We start from the raw sequence: 13,882 nt of genomic DNA on the forward strand, positions 1-13,882 counted from the left end.
ACAGGAGAATAGGGGTTGAACAAGCTGCTGCAATTAGTTATGACACCTAACTGTGGTTATCTCAAAACCTTCCCAAAGGTTCATGAGATAATAAATTACAACTGCTGAAGATTTAACTGACTTGCAATTTCAGAAGATCCTGGCAGTCATTGCCAGCCACCTCATGAAAGGACTTGCATGTGAAAGACACTAGCTTAAGTGGCAGATAAGTTTTCAGTTGTATATTATAAAATGGTCAGGCTTTGGGGAAGGATAAACCATTTCGGCAAATGAGGCCTGGCCAACTGATACAGGCTGTGTTTGCTGTATGAATTATACAAAATAGCTCATGTGTCTAAAAGATTTTGCTAACTGAATGTCTACTCAGGGAGAAGGCTCCTAAAATTGAAAGCAACTGAAACTCTTCCAAATGCACACTTTTCCACCAGAAATTATAATTTAATCCAAATGGACACTTTCCATAGGGATGTATTCATTTTGTTGAGGTTTCATTTTCAAAATTGGAAAATAAGAGTGTTACAATACTAACATTTTAATGGGATAGTTTCGGGGTTGGATGACTTCTCGCCTTGTAATATATTGTATCTGATGTTGATTTGTAGTAGAACATAAAATTTAAAGTCAATGTAAAAATGAATTACACCTAAACCAAAGAGTCTAGTTTACCTGGATTTTGCATGATGCAGAAGCTTTTTAGAATATCAGATCTTATGTCAGTAGGAAAATCCTCTTAGAAACTTGCTGTAGATCTGACATCACTGCTAACTCAGAGGCTCAGAAAATGCAGAGGACAGATAAATCTACACATACGATTCTGTCCATGAACAATATACAGAAACCTGCAAATACTGTCTTTAAAATATATTTTCTACTCAGGCTTGGAGTATGCTTCCAAAGTGCCTGACACATTTTACACAATACTAGGGGAAATTGTTTCTGAGAAATGCAAGGAGGTGGAGAATGAAGGATGGTGTAACTAAAACACACTGCTGTGAAAAACCATGGTCCATCTCCCACATCTGACCTATGCAAGGCAAAATATAAATAAAGTCAGGAAAGATGTGTGAGAGACCAGCAGAAGGAACTGAGCCAGCATTCCCTTGAAGGATTTTGACATTCAGATCTGCAGGAAGCAATGCTGAAAGGCAGCCAGCCACCTATCTCTGTGGGACACCAGCCTTGAGAAGGATGTCACCTAGCCCCAACTAGTACTTTGCTGGGTGTGCAAGACCCTTCATTAGGATACCTGGTGTAAGTGTTTGCCCAGGAATTATTTCAGCCTGTCCATCAAAGATGATGCTTTCTTTTCAAGTCCCGAATGATACACAAGATTCTCAGTTTTTAATTTATATAGCCTCCAGGGCACAAGAGTACAACTGGCCATCAAAGTACAGGCCCAGCCTTTCATTGCTGTGAGCCTCATCACGGGGGAAGCACTGACTCTGGTCTCAGCTCATGGAGCTGGCAATGCCACAGCCTGACTGGAGGCTGACAGATAGACTAGAGCCAAGGAGTGGAAGCCAGCCCAGATTGAGAGGGCTCCACATTTGCAGGCCTGAGTAGAGTAGGTCCTACCATCCTGACATAGTTCTAACAGTGGTAGGGTTGCTTTTAACCAACATGTCTCAGTTTTTAAGGCCTCTCCCATTCTCCAGAAATTATAATCATTCAGCTCAGGAACTCTCTTTAAGTACATTTTCCTTTCGATGTTGCTGTGTCACATCAAATAACAGACTCTGCTAACATAGATGACAACACTTGTAGTGCAACCTCCCAGGTCGGACACTGTTGCACTCCCCCCTTCTCGTTGAGTCAAGCAGCCTCGTATGGCAACCATTCTCTCAGCTGCTCCATCCTTGGGAAGCCTCAGCACCCTTGGAGATCTATCCCCTACTGCTGTGCTAAGTCCACAGTCCTGCCCATCAAACCCTATTTCTCATACAGAGTCTTTAATTAAGGACACGTGCAGGTCCCTGCTCCTTGCACCCTCATTTCAGTGCTTTGGGATGGGGATTTTTATTTTGGGTCTACACAGCAATGAACCCAAAGGGGACTAAGGAAACTGAAGCAAGACTCTTAGGTGCCCCAGTTTACAAATGGTTATCATCACATACCTGAATGCATAAATCCAGAACAGCCTCCCTCCTTCTGTGGTGCTCCCCAGCCTGGAATAAAGGTAATTTTAGCCATAATTACATAAGCCAGGAAGCTTGCTTATTTCAGGCTAAAATGATACTGATACTGGGTATGGCTTGACTGCAGTGGTTGTTTGGGTGGGTTTTTTTTGTTGGGTTTTTTTTTTTTTTGCTCTGTCCTACAGCACTAAGAGCTCATGCATCCTGCTGAAGACACACATTTGATTTATTATTTTACTCCTACAACGTTTATCTAACACTGATGCAATGACTTTCCTGTCTCTCCCGGTTGTTCAAAGGACAGAGAGCTACAGAGGTTAAAGGTCAGAGCAGCCCTTTATTTGGCATCAACCCTGAGGAGTTTATGTACCATAACAATGCTGACCACTATTTCCAATGATGACCTGCAACCTCTGTGTAGACACAAAGGTTTCACTGGCTTTTGCTTCAGGTTCATTTGCCAGGTAGAAAAAAAGACAAAGGAACAGATCTATTTTCAAAATTAAAAAAATCTCACAGACCAAACTTGATGCAATCTAACTCCCATCAACTGTAAAGCACATGCATTTTTCTTTTTGGTTATGCTGGATCTGGCATCACTCATACCCATGTATCAAATCTTCGCACAGAGACACACCCATGAATAGGAAGGGGGCAAGGGAGTTCATTATCTATGACCTGGCACATATCAATGTATGGATCAAAGAGGACTACAACAGGGAGGGCACTGTTCCCCTTCCTCTGTCCAAGGAGATAAATTTGTCCATTCACAGTGCTACATCCCATAAAGAACTTCTGGGTCAAGCATTCCTCATCCACCTGGGTCCATTCATCTGTCTCCACATCAAATCGAAAAGCTCCCCCTCCTATGGTGTACAGAGCACCATTCAGTGATGTGATGCAGAGGTCATACCTGGGAGGGAAGAAACCCTTGATCAGAATTAATAGAAAGATCTGGCCCCTGAAATACTCAGTGCGACTTTGGTCCTCATATCAGGAGTCCCACTCAACCAGAGAATCACACAAGTGTTGGTGGGACAGGACTTCTGGATTTCTCCAGTCCAACCTCTTCTTGGAGCAGGACCAACACTAGAACCTTTCTTCTCCTGCCAGGTCCCAGAAGATTATTTCTTACCTTGGAAGCGGGGAGAATGATATGACATCCCAGTTGTCCGTCTCTGTGTTCAGCCTTTGCACTCCATCATATACATGTCCATTTTCATCCAGGCCACAGACCACATAGATCCTGGTTCCCACACTGACTGCATCTCCTCTCTCCACAGGTTGAGCCATAGGACTCATGCTTTCCCACTCTGACTCCATCAAAGCCATGCGCTCCACTGCCGGGATTATCCCTTCATCTGTGCTGCCTCCAAGTACATACAGGTAGAGCCCTGCTCCTACTGCACAATGGCTATTGCGGGACTTCTTCATGGCAGGCCCTTCCAGCCAGCTATTGTCCAAGCAATTGTAGATAAGCACCCAATCCACACTATACCACACAAACTCATCCCGGAAATATCCTCCTGTCACAAAAAGGAAGCTCCCTGGAAAGACAGCAGAGAAAAGTATCAGTTACATGAAGGCTGAAAATTGCTCCTGAGAACTAGGGTTCTCGTTTCTCCCTGGGCTGTACTGATGAGATGCAAGATGAGCAGAGAAGTACTGCTCTTTGTATCAGTTTGCAGTATTTGATAACTCATCTGCACAGATATGCTAGGCCTACAGGATGCAGTAAGCCCTTCCAAGTCTGTTCCCACTCACGAACAGAATCATGGAAACACTGGTTGGAAAGAACCTCTGGGTATCTCACGGCCAAATTCCCACTTGAAATGGGACTATCACGAACACTAAATAAGGGAAGCCATAGGATTGAGCTGTCTCCAAGCATGAGGATTTCACAACATCCATGGGTAAGTTTAACTTAACAGCAACTATAAATCAGAAGTCACCATCTGTCAAAACCACATGAAAGACAAGGCCAAAAAAATATGCTACTTAAAGTGAAGTCATTAGACTCACTCCAGATAAGGCTAATGTAAGGAGTTCAATAGTTTCTGCTATATGAAAAGAAATATGCAGCCCTGTGTAACATTCTCCCAGGACTAAGGAAAATAAAACCATTCTTTGAATGAATATGAATACAAATATGAATGAGGTTTTAGCAACGCTGAACAAGGCAGGAGAAGCAGCTGAACTCACTGCATTTGTGTCTCAGCCTCAAATTCTGTTTGCATTTGCTCAGTCCCACTTCTCTGTAAGTTACCTACTGCTGCCACTGCATATTGGGTGAAGTTCCTGCGCTGCAGTGGAGAACAAGCTTGCCAGGTCCCTGTTTTAGGTTGAAAGAGAAATAATTCTTGCTGTTCCTTGTCATGCTTTCCTCCCAGGACATATAAGGTGTCATAGCTCCGACCAGCATAAGGACACAGTTCCATATTTTGCCAGCTGGGTGGAGGACAGCTGTCTAACTTCTTTATTAATCTGGAATAGGTATCTGTCTCTCCAGGGCACTTGCTGCGTTTCACCAAGATATCAAGGAAGGACAAACTCAGAAAAGTGACCCTGACTTCGCCCACCAAATCCAGAAAGTCTTCCTCTCTCGTTGCTGGGTCCTCCATTATCCACCTCATAATACTGTCAAAAACCACATCTTCTCGCAAAACGAAGAGGTCATCGCTTTTTAGGAGCTGCATCAGCATTTCTTTGGGTAGTGCCTTAAATTCTTCCTGGCACATCACATCCCCCCAGTGAGTGAGAGCCACATTCATAGCAGATGCATACAGCTCTATAAAGGCAAATTGCTGTGAGTAGGTCATCAGGCCCAGGCAGTTGGAAACATGCAGCTCTCTTTCCAGAAATTTCTCACACAACAGTTTCACCTTGTCAAACTGAAAAAAGTCAGCTGTTTCCAGTAAGCTGGTCACATTTTCTTGACCTATAAGCACTTGAGCTGTGCGAGTGAACTCAAGTAGTGCCTGAAAAGGCACTGCATCAATCCCTCTGATCACTATGTGGTGTTCAGAGCTCTCTTTTGCCCCCCCAAAAAACATGGCTTCAAAATAACGACTGTGTACTGAAAGTACCCTACGGCTGACCTGAAAGAGTCTCTCTCCAACCTCAAGAATTGTGTCTGCAATCATTTCTGTCTGAGGTCCCAGCTCCTCTGGTTCTTGTGCAGGCTCCATGCTTGTTGGGTGCCAGACAGTTAAAATTAACTCAGCCCTTATGCAGCCTTTACTCATGTGAGGTTTCTGGAAACATTATCCCCCTAGCTAGGATAAATACAAGATAAGCCAATCTTGTCCTAAAAATAGAGTATGTTTTCTACCCTCCTGCTTTGCTCTTCAGTCCTTCCTGCTGCTTTCAGAGCAGCAATAGCAGGAAAGCTGTAGAACCAAAAAAAAAGCATACTTAATTGGCATCTACCTTAGCCAGGTAAGACTACAGCGAATCGGGGAGCTGTTAGCTAATAAGCAAAGAGCCTGGACTACAAGGAGGAAAGAAGAGAAACAACCAAAACCTTCCTAAGCACTAACTAAATATCAAGAGGTTGTAGAAGAACATTGAACTTGGAAAAAAGTACCCATTACAATACTTTTCACTTCTGCAAATCCAAAACATAGGAAAGCTGGAGACTTCCTGGGAAAAAACAATGATTTCCCAAAGCCACATCCTTCAATCAGTTCAAGTTTAGTATCAAATTCCAGATCGCTTGCAGTATTTAGTACATATTTAACTTTATACTTTAGTAAGAGATGGGGGGAAGGAATGAGTCCCCATTCAAACCCAGACGGCTGTCACGGTCATCCTCAAACTCAATGCACTAAATAAATACAGTCACAGTACAAGCAACAGCTCACTGATTCCACATCGTGAATTTTTCCAAAGTGTATAGACCAAGCCATTAAGTGGAGAGATTTGCATAGTGACTTTGAACAAGTGCTCCTTATCCCAAAGAGCCCATCCCAGCAACACTCAGTCCCGTTGGAATTCAGCAAGCAGAAGAGTGCTGTCTGGATCAAGAGCACAAGAGCACCTTTTTTTTTGCTGGAGGCTCCCTGCTGCATTTCTGGAAGAGGTTTCTGCAAAACTGCTGTTACAAATGGTTTTATAAAGAGTCACATTTAGGAATGAATCCAATAGAAAAGCACATACACATTTAAAGTTCAGTTATCATTTTCATATTCTTATTTTCAGGTACTTGACTCCCAAATATAACCCCGAAGTCTGCACTGCAGAAAAGCACAGCCACGTATCTTGCAACAAAGACTGAGCAACCTATTAACTGAGCAGGAAATGCTGGAAACATGCCCCTTTCCAGAGTTTATGCACTTGACACATGACTTCAGGCAGATCTCTCTGTACCCTCCGCATCTAGAGCCTGGAACCCACTCAAGAGAGCTTCAACAGGTCTGTTTCTGACGCTACACTTGGAAAACAAGAGAGTGCAGAGATGGTGCAGCATGTTATTGGTGCCAACAACCAGCAATCTCTCTCCCACCTAATGGACAGTTCAAGACTCCACTCAGGCTAATGGCAAGCAAATTCTGCCTCAAGCACTCTAAATAAGGAGTCTCTTTGGAATTGTGCAATTGCATGAAGAACAAGTTTTGTAGTGTGAGAAAAAAATTATGTTGGAAGTGTTGTCCAAAACTGATGCTGCTATAGATGTCCATTGTAAGGCCGTACCCTAACTATGCTTTTGTTTAGTGAACAGATTGTCTGAGAGCAGTCAGCGTACCAGGTTTAAGGCTTTTATACAATATGCTTTTGTTTAAGTTAAGAGATTGTCTGAGAGTAGAAGCCTAGGTGAGGTATTACCGACTTGATCAGTAAACCACAAGAAGTTACATAAAGACCTGCCAAGAAGGAAATTAGGGGAAAGATAACTCCGGCAGGGGGAGATCACGACCACCAACTCATGAGCACCCAACTGCAATTACACTCCAGACTCAATTGAGGGACAACTGAGCATGCGCATTAATTTAAATAGTAGGCAAAAAAGTTTTAACCAATCATAGCACTGCATATGTATTAGGGAATTAAATATGGTAATGAATGTGTATAAATAGAGGCTGACTTGATGATTCAGTGTGCTAGCTTTGTGGAATTACCACCTAGCACCCATCTCTGTGCAAAAATGAAATAAAACAATAACTTGTCTCAGTGTGTGAAGATTGGCTTATTGCACACCAGGTAAAAATCCCTACTTGGGACAACAGAAGGACCACGACTCTACAGACAGCTCTGTGAAGCACTCAAAAAGTGAACCCCTAGGAGACTAAAATCCAGAAGCACTTGGGTTTACACAGGCAATATGCCACACAACACAACTGGTCCCTAGTTTCATAGCTTCCTGGAAGAAGTCAGATACACTGAACTGGAATTTATTTACTTCAAGTTCCCATCCATTTCAGAGCTCACCCAGGAAAGGGTATGAATGGGAGTACAGTGCTGTTGCCAAAATGAACAGTCAATACAACCTGTCCTTGGCATGTTTTATTGACAACCTCTAAGAACAAGACTGCTGGTGTCACCAAAACAATTTACTCTGCCACAGCCTCCTCATAAAGGGTCCTCAGGAAAAGCAGGTGGCAGAAGCAGGTTACATACAGCCTATGGGCACATATCCTCTACTAGACAGTCTTTGAAATGCCTAACAGAAACACACGAGTCCTCAGAAAAGGGACCAGATGCTCTCAGTACTTTCTCAACGATTTCCTCTCTTAGAGCGGAGCATGGCTTCTGATCTGGTCCCTCCTGATTTTGCTGTGTTTACGCATCTCCTGAACAAACTTCATTTAGATTTACAGCTCTGGAGAACTGCAATGTCAACTGTACAGCACCTTTTCAGACTGCAAACCAGACATTTAGGAACAGATTAATTTGTATTTATTCATTCAAAACTCCTCAAATCTTGCTATTTCTGCAGTATAAAAGAAATAAAAATGTTTACTTACATCAAGTTGTAACAAACAGAACCACAAGTGGATAGCTACAATATAAAAATATGCAGTATTTCCAGACACTGCCTACAATTGAACATTAGGATCTTAAATATTCTTCCCCTAAAATTCCAAGTATCAAATAGATATTTCCATAAGGTTCATGTCACTCAGCCAAGAATCATCCTAGAAGTCCAGTCTTCTTGTAGCAATGTGGGAGCCTTCTGATACACAGATCACAGCCCACAAGATCTGGAACACGTGCTATAAAAGATCTTCTTAGCTACATAGCTTGTACAGGTGATGACAAGATACTATACAAGGAAAGTAATTTCCCTGCAAGCGCTGGAGCAAGCAGGCAAAAGAGACTAAACAGCAGGAAGACTACAACACAATGCTTCCCAGCTGAGTACTGACATCTAAGAGGAAGGAAAACATGTTCTAATGTATTTAGGCTTTAGATTAATTTAGATTAAATACATTTTTAATGTATTTAAAAATGTAAATAACCAATATTCAGGGCATTCTTTACTAATTTTATGTGGTTGTTTCAAAACTCACAAGATCAAGAGGGTCTCAGACAATTCCATGACAATATATTCTCTCCTGTCAGCTCTAAATGATGTAGTTACACATTTATTTGGGGGGGTGGGAATCAGAACTTACTTCTTACACACCATGCCCCATCCTCTCATCATTTATGGAAAGCCATAAAAATAAAAGTTAACCATTCTGTCACACTAACAAATACATAATCAAACTCCTCCCCCAAAACAGGGAGCTTCTCACACAGTGATAGTTCTTTCCAATGATTTGCACCCTTGAAGTCTTCAGAGGCAATCCAAAGAAAGCATTAGCCATCTTGCTGCTGAATGAAAGGGTTTGGAATAGCTTCCATTCCATCCTGTGGACAAATAAGAACCACAGAAGTCCCTCTGCAGACCACAAGTCCCAGCTGACGTGTGTCTTCCGTTAATTTGTATTGATCATCTGGATCTGAAAAGCAGATATCCACAGTTACAGTGGCAACATAAAGAAAAGAAACCAAATTCTATCAACTTCAAAAGGCACAGACATACTTTTTTCCCCCAGGTGTCTCTGCACTGTTTTACTGAACACGTGGACTATAGAATTGAATCAGCAGTAATATCTGATGTCTTCAAGACATTATAGATTTACTAATTTTCAAAGTAGCACATGCCACAGTGAGCAATAAAGAACTTCATATGCAAAGCAGAACACATATCTTTTAAAGAATTCAAAGGCCCTTTCATTCATCTAACCAAAAGCACACATACAAGTGATTAAAAAAGCTCCTGATCCCATTTCAAATGCCATATAGACAAGTATTTTGGGATCAATGCAAATCAGAAAAAGACCCTGACTTCAGAATGCACTAAGTACAGAATGCACTGGTCCATTCCCAGACCAAGCCAAACAAAGCTGTGGATGAGGACAGACAGACACTTAAGACAGCAACGGCCAATTCTACCCTCCTTGAGATGTCAATATGTTTAAAAAAAAAAAAAAAAAAGCATTACACTCATCTTTTAAAATTCCCTTCTAAGAGCAAAATTAAAGCTTCAGGTGCTTCCTTGTAAGCAGGCAAGAGAATACTCTTCAAAAAACACTGTCATATCATATGATAAATTTTGTTTCAAAGAGAAAGGGAAATGGGAGTGTTTATCCTTGGATGGGAAAAAGAAACAAATAATAAGAAAAAAACCCTACAGCTCTATTAGCTGTAAGAAGCCATAGAAAGCTTTAGTTCCACAGAAATGCAGAGTACATTTACAGTAGAGTTTAAGACAGTAAGATACTGGTTCTTACTGAGATGCTTTTCCTGCTTTGAGGAAACCAGCAACCCTCCAGCAGTATAAACAAAGGCAAAGGCAATTGCCTTATCTGAAGAGACACGCTACTTTTTTCAAGCTTTAGAGGACAAGAGCACCAAATGAGTTAGAGGAACTCAAGCAAGGACTACCAAGAATGTTCTACCACAGGCAATGTGCTTAATCTAACTTCTGACTTCTGTTATCTTATCCCTTTCTTTACAACTTAGTTACCACAAACATGTCTCAGTTCAGATGATGTCAACCTGCAGTTTCTGGTTATTCACTCAGGGCTGTAAGATTTTCATTAAGAAAATTATTGGGGGGGGGGGGGGGGGGAGCTTTACACAGATAGCATATTACTTACCTCGCATATATTCGATGGTACCATCGAGCACAAGGTTCAGAAGAGGGTCAAATCCTTTCAAGACACCACTTGCTATTGAAGACCACACACAACACAATGATTAGAGACCAAAACCAGGTATACAGCAACACAAGACTGCGTGAAGGACGCATTCAGTCCTCCAGCTCTGTTCCCTCCTTCAAGCAAAGCTATCAAGCAAATGAGACCAGAGATATTAAAGAGTGCCCTCTTTATCAAATTGCAAATGCACGAGAACACAGTTTGTCTTGTGCCAACTGAAACTTACAGGTTTTTCAACCAATTCTTCAAAAAAGCTCTTCAAGATACTAACATTATTGTTTTCAGCCAATTTCAGGTGCATTTTAAGAATACTTCAGCATAACAAGTCAATGCAAGTCACACCACACACAACCCCCCACCAAAAAACAAAACCACAACCAAGAAACCAACAACCTCAAAACCAAACACCCTTAGCGAAGGGGTATGGCAAGAAAATGAGGCAATACTGTAATGTTTTGAAGTGTTCCTCAGAAAATCAATCTTCCAGGTCCCCTCCTGGAACATAATCTCTTTAGAATAAACACTGCCTTTGTAGGAATGCACTGCAGATAGACAAGCACTTTGTCCTAAACCAGAATGTGATTCCACAACACTGGTCACTAAATAAGTTGCAAGACTACACAGAGTGATCTCCCAGTTTGAAAAATACTTGTTGGTTACCAGCATTACTATCACTGCTAATAGCCCAAGTCATAAAGACTCTTTAAAATCCCAGGAGTTATATGAAGATCATAAAGGATCTTGGTGTGAATTTTTTGAGAAGAAAATCTAAACCAATAGATTTAATGGAATTGTCAACTGCCCAAAAACTACAAAAACACAACCCCACAAAAACAAACAAAAAACCCAAAAGAAAACCCCCCCACATTTATCAGTAAGAAGTCCAAGTAACTTCCAAAACCTCGTAAGCATCAGGTCCCAGTGGAGTTTTAAGAGATATTTAAAAGCAAACCGAGTTTGCTTTAGCAAAAGCTTCTGCCGAGTATCTCCCCCACAGCATGCTGTTAACTTTCAGACAAACAAGTGGTCTGCAGGTGGCACTATCAGCTGCATCGGGATGCACAGCTGTATATACAGCAACGGAGCAAGTAAGGGCGGGGAAACAACGACGTGTAAGAGCCTCGGAAGTGTTGAAAAGACAAGGTGAAATATATTGAAACAATCTATGAACTCCGGGCACATTTAGTATGTTAAGAGATGAAAGAGATGACGGGTGTATTAATCGTAACACCCATAAATGTTTCTTTGCTGCTTTAAGTGCACCCTTGCCCTGTGAAAAAACAGCAAAAGAAACAAGACAGTTGAAGACAACTAATAAAAGAAGATGAAAGGCACGCAGATGAAATAAACACAAAATTGGAACCAGGGGATTAATGGAAAAGTTAAAGGAGATAAGCTTCACATCGTAACAGCAAAGAGTAACAAATAAAAGCACCCGCTACTCATCGTCTTTCCTTGAAAGCAAGCAACGCGACCACACAGGAGACAAAAGCCGACAAGCAAAGAGCGAGGAAAACCGCCAAAATGCAAAGTAAGCGTCATGCTGCGGAGGCACATGCCTCATCCCCGGCCCGGGGCCGAGCGCTGGCTCACCTTCCCTCCCACCTTGGAATTTCACTCGGATTGTTTTGTCGATGTATTTGGAGAGGTCCAAAATACTCTCCTTCTTCTTCTTCTCCTTATCCTAAAGGAGAGGAGCAAAGGCAATCTGAATTGAAAAGAACCCTCCCCTGCCCCACTCTTCCCCTCGGTTACATGTACGCTCCATAACACTTATTTTTATAACACAGCTATGGAAACCGCCCCAAGGAAGAGCCATGGGACAGGGCTGACTGGCACGGCGGCGGGCCGGCACCGCGGGGCGGGCGGGCCTGTGCAGCACCACCACGACACCCGCGGCCATGAAACCGCCGGGGCGGGGCGGGCCAGGCCAGGCCCCCCTGGGCAGCCACGGTCCACGGGAGCCGGGCCAGGCCCCGACCACCGCCGCCGCCCGCCGAAACCCCGCTCCTCACCGCCATCTTGCTCGCGCCACCACCACCTCCGCCGACGTTCGCCATTTCATTCGCCGCTGCCAGAAGTGACGTTCTGCCTCGACGAAGCCCATTAGCGGCTCACGAGCGCCGGGCAGGACTTCCGGGGCGGGTTGCTAGTTTACCCGGTGCGGAAGGGCCCGACCCGGCCCGCTTGGAAACAAAGCCGGGGGCAGCGCGGCGGGCCTGGTATGGCGGCGCGGCGGGCCCGGCTCCGCGTCTGGCTGCTCCTGCATGTTCTGCCGCAGGTGAGTGGTTGCGCCGGCCCCGGGAGCCCCTTGGTCCCCACGCCTAGCGGGGGAGCCCTGCCGCGATGGAGGGCAGCAGCTGAGCCGAGAGCGATCATGGGCAAAGCCGGGCGCCGGCCCGGCGCTGGTCCCGGGGCCCTGGCGGGGCCTCGCTTGGTCGGACGGTGTTTCTCTGAGAGTTGCCTTTCGTGGCTAGTAACGGCGCAGAGGCTCTGGGCTGCCCGGCAGCAGCAGGAGGGTGCCGCAGCCCTGTAGCGGGCGGGGGGCCGCCTGCAGGGCGTTAATGGTCAAGTTGCGGCCCGCTTTTTCTGGAGGAAAGGAGATTGCATCGCTCGTACCTCGGGCTGTGCCTGTGTTCTGTGCCCTCCGCGATTTAGCGGTGGTTTTGTATATGTATATTTGGGGTTGTTTGGGTTGTTTTTCTTCTTTTTTTCTGTGGTTAACAGCATATTCCTCATAGTTCTTAAAACATCGGGTCTCTGTCGGGTCAGCAGCCTTCTCCAGGCAGTCCTTCGGGAAGGGTGCAGAGGCCAGCAGTAGGGGTTGGGGCTGGGATCCTCGCAGCAGGGACGGCTCTTGGCTTTGGGTTCATCCCGACTGACACACTCGCTCTGAGAAAGCAGCCAGCAGAAAACAAAGGGATTTTCTGCTGAACCTGACCCCGTAGCCTGTCTTGAGTCTTGCATTCTCATTACTAACAATGCTAATAAGTTTTGTGGGATAAATCTTTAAGGGTGTGACAAACTAGGCATGTAATCCTGATACAGGAGAGAGTGGATTTTTAGCTATTGCATTGCATAGCTTTTTGTATTTTAAGTTAAAGTATTTTGTGCTCTGAAAATGTTGGTGGTGTTTAAAGGGGCTTTTTAACTTTATTAGGTAACATGGAGGGTAGTATGTCTTCTTGAATGTTATTGATGTAACATTTTAACAGGACAGTCTAATTTTTCCTTCTTCTGTACCTGTCTCCTTACTGATTCCTTGCCAGTGATCTTTAGTTACAGAATGGTCTGGTTGCCTGGTGAGGTATAAGAATGGGTCAAGGACTGGCATGGAGTTGGTTTGATCTATCAGTTTGGAAAAGGTGAGCATATCACAGTGTGGAAAGACAGCAGGTGAGATAGTCCACTAGTGGATACTTGAAGATCTTGGCTTCAGCTCCATGCATTGCAGCATACTTCCTTTCTGTAAGCAAGTGACTTTAGTATGTTTGTGCAGTGGAATAGTGTTAACATGCTTGAGCAAGCTTTGAACAGGCT

At 43.8% G+C, this 13,882-nt stretch overlaps 2 protein-coding genes across 3 annotated transcripts; both read right to left on the reverse strand.

Annotated features, from left to right (window-relative positions):
* Positions 1–2,735: 2,735 nt before the first annotated feature.
* On the reverse strand, positions 2,736–5,348 carry LOC104025215 (kelch-like protein 23). Its single transcript, XM_009493514.2, has 3 exons — positions 4,402–5,348; positions 3,271–3,682; positions 2,736–3,048 (listed from the first exon to the last, which is right to left on the reverse strand). Exons 1-3 carry the CDS (start codon positions 5,321–5,323, stop codon positions 2,736–2,738), a joined length of 1,647 nt encoding a protein of 548 aa, XP_009491789.2. The 5' UTR covers positions 5,324–5,348.
* A 2,292-nt stretch (positions 5,349–7,640) lies between these two features.
* LSM7 (LSM7 homolog, U6 small nuclear RNA and mRNA degradation associated) lies at positions 7,641–12,407 on the reverse strand. 2 transcript variants are annotated; one of them, XM_075723458.1, is made up of 4 exons: positions 12,358–12,407; positions 11,936–12,026; positions 10,283–10,354; positions 7,641–9,079 (listed from the first exon to the last, which is right to left on the reverse strand). In XM_075723458.1, exons 1-4 carry the CDS (start codon positions 12,400–12,402, stop codon positions 8,937–8,939), a joined length of 351 nt encoding a protein of 116 aa, XP_075579573.1. In that variant the 5' UTR covers positions 12,403–12,407; the 3' UTR covers positions 7,641–8,936. The 2 variants fall into 2 exon arrangements, with proteins under 2 accessions (XP_075579573.1, XP_075579574.1); XM_075723459.1 differs by lacking the exon at positions 10,283–10,354.
* Positions 12,408–13,882: the final 1,475 nt, after the last annotated feature.

Source organism: Pelecanus crispus, chromosome 20, assembly GCF_030463565.1.
Source record: "Pelecanus crispus isolate bPelCri1 chromosome 20, bPelCri1.pri, whole genome shotgun sequence".
Lineage (NCBI taxonomy): Eukaryota > Metazoa > Chordata > Aves > Pelecaniformes > Pelecanidae > Pelecanus > Pelecanus crispus.